Source organism: Pithys albifrons, chromosome 3 (assembly GCF_047495875.1).
Source record: "Pithys albifrons albifrons isolate INPA30051 chromosome 3, PitAlb_v1, whole genome shotgun sequence".
Lineage (NCBI taxonomy): Eukaryota > Metazoa > Chordata > Aves > Passeriformes > Thamnophilidae > Pithys > Pithys albifrons.
In genome coordinates, this window is record NC_092460.1 from 50,178,749 (window position 1) to 50,186,901 (window position 8,153).

The window sequence follows — 8,153 nt, forward strand, 5'->3', positions numbered from 1 at the left end:
AGTGGCTTCAGTGAATTATGTAGAGTTATATAATTGTGCAGAAATTTCTGATTCTGCTTTGGATAGCAATAGACAGTGCTGCAAATCTGCATAGAAGTACTTTGCTAAAGCTGTGCTAAGACCCCAGAGCTGACATTTTAAGATGCCTTACACAGCCAAAGAAAGCAGGACTTACCTTATTGAAGTGCCCAGGTTTCACAAGGCCAGGTACAGAGCTTGACTAGTAGGTTGTGACTGAGAAGAATTTGGGTCTGGTTTCCTGGTGTCCTTGAATGCACCCAGAGTGCAATTACAACTGTGAGTTTGTCTGCTCAGAAGAATCGTTCATCTTCTGCTACCGAGCAAGCACAGGAAGGAGTGTGGAGAAACAGAGGGTAGAACCTGGAGCAGTGGCTGGTGGGAACGGCAAAGTACTACTGAGAAGAACACAGCAGATATGGGAACAAGCTGTGCCTTCAGGGAAGGTGTAGTAGTTGTTTGAGAAGGCAGAGAAATCCCAGTCCAATGAATGCCTGGTTTTGAGCCAAGGGAATAAGCAAATGACATAGTAGAGACTGCTGCACATGGCACTCTCAGTACTGGGAGTGAACTTGCCTAGTCACTGCAGGAACCAAAGTCCTGCTTTACTGGGAAATGGATTCTGGTATTAAATTACCAGGATGTGCACGCAGAGGCAAGGTGTGTGACTTGCTGACTGCAGCAGTAAAGTTTTACAGGCTGTATGTGGATCATTCTTGCTGGCTCCAAACAAGAGGCAATACATTTCTCAGGCTGAAGAAGGGGCTTGGGCTTGTTGTCTCCTTCTAGACCACTTACTCAGAGCTTTAAAATGCATTAGTAAGGTATAAAATAGAGGCTATGGGACCTGGGAGAGAGATCACAGTGAAGAATTGTCTGAGGAAGGAGAAAGCAAGGCTGTATGCACGTATATCAGTAAAACAACCTGTTTGGGATGACTGTGAGCAGGAATGGAAAGAGATATATTTGCTCCAAGATGCAGACAGGCAAATGAAAGAACAGCAATCAAGTTTGCTTGGGCAAACTCTATACATTTGTTATGGTGATGGTTCAGCAGGGTATGTTTATCTCTCATCACACTGGAGTTTCTGTTCACACTTCAAATTTCTAGATGCTACAGCCATATGATGAAATGATCATAATATATAGATTTCAGTGCAGAGACAAAAGAAGTCTAAGGGCAGTGTTTCCAAAAAGAGCTTTGTTCCTCTGCTGGACCTCACACCAGAGGCTACATTTTCAGCCCAGCACCTCCCATTACTGCCCAGTCTTCAGATGGAGAATAGCTATGAGAGACATATAAAGTACAGGATTCTTGATTTGTCGTCCTGTTCAGAAGGGCAGGATCTTTTATTTGAAAGAGTCATCAAAGTAGAGGGTAGTGATAGTGGTCAGTGTGCAATGATTTCTGAGATTTAGTCATGGATGTGGTAGGAAGAAAAATCTGATCTCATCTTTGTGACCTTGCTTCCTTCAGGACAGGCGTGGTGGGAGCCTGGAACGGATGGGCCGGGAAGGATTCCACCCAAGTGGAGCAGCTGGAGAAGATCATTCTTCTGTATCCAAGAGATATGCAGAGCATCCTATCCCCATTCTGCAGCAGCAACAGGTACTACTCTGAACAAGAGGCTGGGACATGAAGCCCAGGCACATGAAACATTGGCTTTAGTTGCTTGGCAGCAAGTGAACAGTCGCTTTATCAAAAATCTGCCACTCTCAACCTGATTTAGGAAGTAGAATCAGGTATTTGTACAGGAATAGCAGGAATGATGGTTTCGTCCTAGGGAGGTCTTTTGACATGTAATGAATATGTGGGCTTTTATTTAGTTATGTGATCTGTGACTGACTGACAAACCAGCAAAAAATAGAAGTCAGTGTAGAGTCACCCATTTACTGGGAGCCTAGGAGTACTCCTCAGGTGGTTTTGATGCCTAATCCTAAAAACTGGAAAACAAGGAATGATGTCATGTTCTTACTTTGCTTAGAAAGAGACTTAAAGCATCACCCAGTGAGAGTGCAGGAAAACACAAATCTTGCAAGTACACACATGTATGGCTTCAGCAACTTGTCTCTTGTCTGTAGAACAAATGAAACCTTGCTGACTGTTTCTTTTTTCTGAGTTATGCTACTGATATTCAGGAACACAAAACACATCACAGGGATGAGAAATTACCATACTAATCCCAGGAGAGTTTGGTTTCCTCCAGAACATTCCTTCTCCTCTTCACTGTTCTGGGTCCTCTCTGCACTCTTTCATCTTGTTGCTTCCCTCACATGTGAGGTTTCTTTACTCCTTTTCTTGCATAGGAATGGAGAGGACAACTGCAGTATCTGGTACTGTTTTCAAAGTTCTTCTTGGTTAATTTTGAGAAAATAGTTTTCCTGGAGTTAGCTCATGCCTCTAGCTAAAGACAGCGTAGCATCATCCAAGGAGTGGGCTTTTCTTACTAAAGGGAAGAAATCCAAAACCATGTCCCTTAAGGCATGAGAGCTCACACATAGCAAAGCCAGAGGCAATCGTGAAATGACTGCTCTCTCATCAGACAGGTAGCGTGGTCTGTTGGGAGGCTGCTGATGGAATAACACAGCTCCTGACAAAGCTGAGTGCCTGCACCTTTGCAGCACAGTCTATTCATGAGTCATATTTCATATGGAGCAGAAACACTCATAGGAGTGAAGCACCCGTGTTGTAAGTCTTGTGGTTGCAAAGCCACATTGAGTTCACCCTCTTTCTAGCAGAGACAGGTGAGCTACAAATTGTGCTCCAGTTTCAGGCAGCCTCAGCAGCTTTTTAGGCTCACAAAGGCACAAGCAAGACCAAGGGAGTTTTTGGAGGTGTGCTGCAGGAAAGAAAGCAGCAACAGGGAGACGACAAAACCTGTTTACAAGCAACAGCAAGCACAAGCTGTTGTTCTTCCTATCCCCTATTGACACAGCTGATCAGACCCTGTATTGCTAAAGCACTGCTGCAACCTGAGCTAACGTGATTTAAGCTTCTGTCACATCCTTACCATAAAAACAAAAAGTGCCTGCACTAAGGGTCTGGGGAGATAAAGAGACTCAGCACCCCTCAATTGTGCATACAAAAGTGAACTTGCTTCCTAGATGCTTCCTACTTTCTTTTTCCATCTGTCTGGGTTGATTGTGCTGATATGACTTCGGATGTGCAGTCATATAGCTACTTTTCTTTGAACCTGATTTCATCTCATTCTTCTTTAGTTAATTTGGCTACTAGACTCTCAGGTTCGCTTGCTGCCCTTTACAGCGTGGAGCAGACTAAAAAAGAGTAAAGTGGGTCCTGAGATACAGTCAGCTGCATTAGCTTCACTGTCATCCCACCAGCATATGGGACACAGAAAAAGCACAGAATGGGCAGGACTGGCTCATAACAGTGCCAGATTTGCAAAAGGCCTCTTGGCAAACATGGCTTTTCATCTGTAAGAACAACTAGTTTTTCTCCAAAAGACTCAGAGACCAAAAAGGCTTCTCTTGGACCATTTTTCCCAGCAGCTGTGAAACACAGCTGAGGACAGTCAACTTCCAACTTCTAAGGAATAATATTCAAAAGAGAACAGTCAAAGGTGACCTCTTCGCAAGGGTTACTGCTTGCAGAACTGGAGCACTGGAACTGTATTGGAAGCAGACATCTAAAATTACTTACTTGAGGGCTGGCCCCTGACACTCTGCTCACCAATGTCTCTTAAAGCCCCTTATTTATACATCTCAGCATATACATGTGTTGTGGTTTAATCTCAGCTGGCAACTAAGTACCATGCAGTCACTCACTCCTTCTCCTGCTGGTGGGAGCAGAGAGAGAATCAGGGAAAAGGTAAAACTCATGGGTTGAGAAAAGAGCAAATTAATAATCAAAATAAGATAAAATAAAGATTATGATAATGATACTGATAATGATAATAATAATAATAAAAGGAGATACCAAAAAGAGACAGAGGAATAAAACAAGAAAAACAAATGATGCACAATATAACTGCTCACCACCCCCTGACTGATGTCCAGCCAGTCCCTGATAAGTGACCAGCCCCTTCTGCCCAACCACGCCCAGATTATATACTGGCCATGATGTTCTGTGGTATGGACTATCCCTGTGGCCAGTTTGGGTCAACTGTACTGTCTGTGCTCCCTCACAGTTTCTTGTGCAGCTGCGTATTGGCAGAGCAAACTGAGAAATCCTTGATTTAGAGTGAGCCACTACTTATCAACAACTGAAACATCAGCATGTTATCGGCAGTATTCTCATGAAATCCAAAACACAGCACTGTACCGGCTAATAGGAGAGAAAATTAACTCTATCTCAGCCAAAACCAGGACAACATGACTTTTCTCTTGCTGTTTTCCTTCTAGGAAAGATATGGTGGGAGTCTGGACAGAAAAGATGTGCTGCATGGACTAAGGGATCATGGCCAAGGAAATGCAGGAGCTATGCAACGGAGACACACAGACCCACTGCACCAGCAGACACCGGTAGGTGATGTACCTGGAAGGCTCCATGTGCCCAACTTAATGGGTCCTTTAACAATGGCCAAGCAGTCTGGGCAATGTCTGGGCATAGAGGCTGCATGAGGATTAGTGCATTAAGCCTGTCAGGACATATCTTAAAAGATATTTCTGAGTCTCAAGACTATCTCAGGCACTTGAATCCACTCCTGGGGCTCTCTGAGGGTAGGACCACCATGTTACATGAGTGTAGTTCTATGACTGCTCTTACAGTCAGTCTTAGTTTACATGCAGCCTTACGGGAAGAGGGAATTTAGCATAAGCTCAACAAAATGGGCTTCTGGGACATTAGCATGAGCACAAGCTCACCCATGGGCTTAGATCAAGAATGGGCCCAGTTCAGCAGAAGACATTTGTGAAAGCCTAGTGATCTAGGAGAACTTCATGTCCATTAATGCAAGGCACTAAGAAGTATCTTTGCCAGCACCGCCAGGCTGTGACTAAGGTCAGTAGCTAGATGTGCAGTACATTTTTTGAGTTCTATGGAGAGCTGCCTCTTGATACTGTGCCATGCTACAGTGCTGCTTCTGTCTTGCAATGCCCTTGTAGTCACACTATCTCTTCCACTGATTTTTTACTCAGTCCCAAGAAGGCCTGTCACCACTCAGCTCTTCCTGTCTGCACCTGGCACATGCTCAGACTTACTATGCCATCAAAGTGGGACTCATCTACCTGACACCCTTAGCTGTCAAAGCCTCTTAACACAGAGGATGTGGCATGACCAAGATATGTATCTGCAGACATCTCAGACCACTGCCCTACCTGGATCCATGCCTGGCAGTTGACCTTAAGTAACCACCTGCTCCCCAAATTCCCACTATGTGAATGCCCACATAGGATATGGTGTCTTTCTGTGTCTCAGCCTGTGACTCCACTGCCAATTCTAAAGTATTTCTCCATTAGCTCAGTGTGACCTAAGGAATGCTCCTATTCCTTGAGTAAATGTACAGAAACCTAGATCCAAAAAGAGAAGGGAAGGACAGCAAACCTTACTCAAAAGTTTACTGAGAGAAAGAGAACAGACTGGATTAGGAAATTTGGAATAAAGTAAAAAATAGGAACCTTTTTTTGTTTGTTTTACGAAATCCTCAAATCCTTATTATCCAGCTCAAAATACAATGGTTTTTATCCTTCAGAGGCTGTGGCAATGAATAACAACATGCCCTTCCCTGCCACATCTCATCAGTGATCTAGAAGCCAGAAATCCAATTATAGGAAGGTCTGTATGTCCAACCAAATAACTAGGAGCCAGGTCTAAGCAGGGCCCTGAATGGAGGATTTATCAAAAGTTATTCTGTCTTCAAACAGATCTCTCCATCTATCCCCACAAAATATACCTCCCAAATTATCCAATCCTGGTGGTATGGGCACTGACAATTTCCCAGAAAGAAGTTATGGTTTGTCCTTTAGAATATGGTTTCTGGACAAAATGGGAGATTGCAAAGTCTCTTACGATTAAGCTCTCATAAGAAAAGAAGTCTAACCATAGTGACATTAAAGTGCAAACCTAAAATAAACTGATATACCCAAATAAATTCTAAATCCTTTTGATGTCAGGAGGTTGACCTTGGGGAGAGTCCAAAGAAGGTTTAAGACTCTCCCCTATGCCCCAGAAGGGCCTGAAAGAGCAAGTATCTTCTTCACAATGTTGACTAGATTCACCTGTGTGCTGGCTCTCATAGTCCTCTGCTGGTCAAGGACATATTTTGATATCTGTCCAAGCACCAATTCAGCTTCCCAGAGGCATCCATTTATAGTTACAGCCCCAGAGGACTCAGGCAGGAGCCCTTCTTTGTGCTCCCATATCTGCCTTCAGACATGGCTGTCATGGCTGCTCTTACAGGGCAGAGGCAACAGAGCCACATGAACACATTTCCTAAGGAGCTCACTCTGACACTGTTTGACTCTTCACCTTGTGGTGCAAATACCCACAAATACACTGAGGCTGATGAGAAACCAAGCACCGTCCCTTGGGTGTCCCAGCAAATTGATTCCTCCTTCCTGGCATTTTGGCCACTTCCTGGTTTAATTGCAATTGGTCTGAATTTCACTACTGCTTGCCCTCTCTTAGTGAACATATGTACTGGGGCTTAAAAGGGATGACAGGAAGATGGTGTTTAAGAGTCCTGGTTCATTATTCCCTCCTGTCTCTCTCTGCTTTCCAGCGAACGCTGTGGGTCCGTGCCTTGTACGACTTTGATGCTGTGGAGCACGATGAGCTGGGCTTCCGCAGTGGAGACATCTTGGAGGTCCTGGACAGCTCCAACCCATCATGGTGGAAAGGACGTCTGCGTGGGGAACTGGGTCTTTTCCCTGCCAACTATGTCACACCAGTGCTCCTGTGAGGGCACAGTTTGCCCCAGAGGGCCATGCTGGAGCTGCTCTTCTGACATGACAGGGACAGAGAAGGAGTGAGTCTTCCCTAGCCACCAGAACATACATTGGTTTTGGTTTTGTCTTAATTTATTGGCTATTGATTTTTTGAAATGTTTGTATGAAAGGGAACCCTTTGAAGAAGATACGAATTTTTTTCCCCCTTGTTTTTCACTTTCATGAAGGGGAGGGAGCAAAAATTCTAGACTGTTCATTGAGACCTTTCTGGATCCTCCCTGCCCTGTCATGTCTTCGGCTAACTATTGATAACCTGCTGAAATTAGGTTTGTTCTGTGGAAATGTCCCTCAGACAAGTCAGGCTTCAGGTTAACTTCAGGTTCAGTATTCAGATAGTCCTACCCCTTCCTTTCAGAATTCACCCATGTGAATCAGGTGATCACTAGTAATTACATTAATCCTTCAGGTAGGAAAGGAAAGTGAAGGGGCCTCAGGTTGAGGTGCAAGGCAATCTATATTTTTCTAAATAGTTTCTAGTCTACCTGTCTTATACTGTGTGTATGGACTATATGCAGATACCTGATGAAGGGAAGGATCCTGTAAGCTTTTGTACAAACAAACCAGCAATGAAGGTATGGGAGGGCAAGAACCTACTTTCTTTGCTTCTTCTGATAGTCCTGCTCTTCTTTCTGCACCCCATAACAACTTATCCCATTTTCAAGCTGCTCTCTTAGGTACCTACACCTCTGCTAGATCGCCTGGTTAGAGCAGATCAGGCCCTTCAACTAAATTAGCATCCACAGGATTGGATAACAATTAATATCCCTCACTGGTTCATCTCATAAAACTGAATTGGGGAGGGGTTGGAGAGAAGAGGAATGACAGGTTTGGTGGTAGTTCTTTCCCTGAGAACTTGAGGTGTTAAGGATCACTGTGTACGCAACTCTGGCTTACTAGTGGAATGTCTCATCCAACAGGTTAAGCTGTTACTTTACAGTATGCAGAGAATAAAGTTATGGCCATCAATTAGTCTGTTCTCTGAGTTTCTTTTGGATAAAATAAGATAAATGAATAGGTTTTCGCATCATTGCTGAGTGAATGCCCAGATGTGATAGAAATATATTGCAAATGCACATTTAAAATGAACCAAATCCTATGAAGGAGACACTACTGCATAACCACTGCAGAGGCAAGTTGATATTAAACAAGCTGCCTGAATTTTTCACAACATGTGGGACCTCAGCAGTCAGCAAGGAAGTGATGATTAATCATTCTTGAAAAAGAAAGAA

General features: G+C 43.9%; 1 protein-coding gene across 2 annotated transcripts in view; it reads left to right on the forward strand.

Moving 5' to 3' along the window:
• Nucleotides 1-7,890, forward strand: part of GRAP2 (GRB2 related adaptor protein 2) — a 41,518-nt gene extending 33,628 nt beyond the window's left edge. For both annotated transcript variants that reach the window (XM_071549880.1, XM_071549879.1), the window contains 3 exons: nt 1,496-1,627; nt 4,381-4,500; nt 6,699-7,890. In XM_071549880.1, coding sequence (XP_071405981.1) covers nt 1,496-1,627; nt 4,381-4,500; nt 6,699-6,878 — 432 coding nt within the window. In that variant the 3' untranslated portion in view covers nt 6,879-7,890. The remainder of the gene's footprint in view (nt 1-1,495; nt 1,628-4,380; nt 4,501-6,698) is intronic.
• The last annotated feature ends 263 nt before the right edge of the window (nt 7,891-8,153 follow it).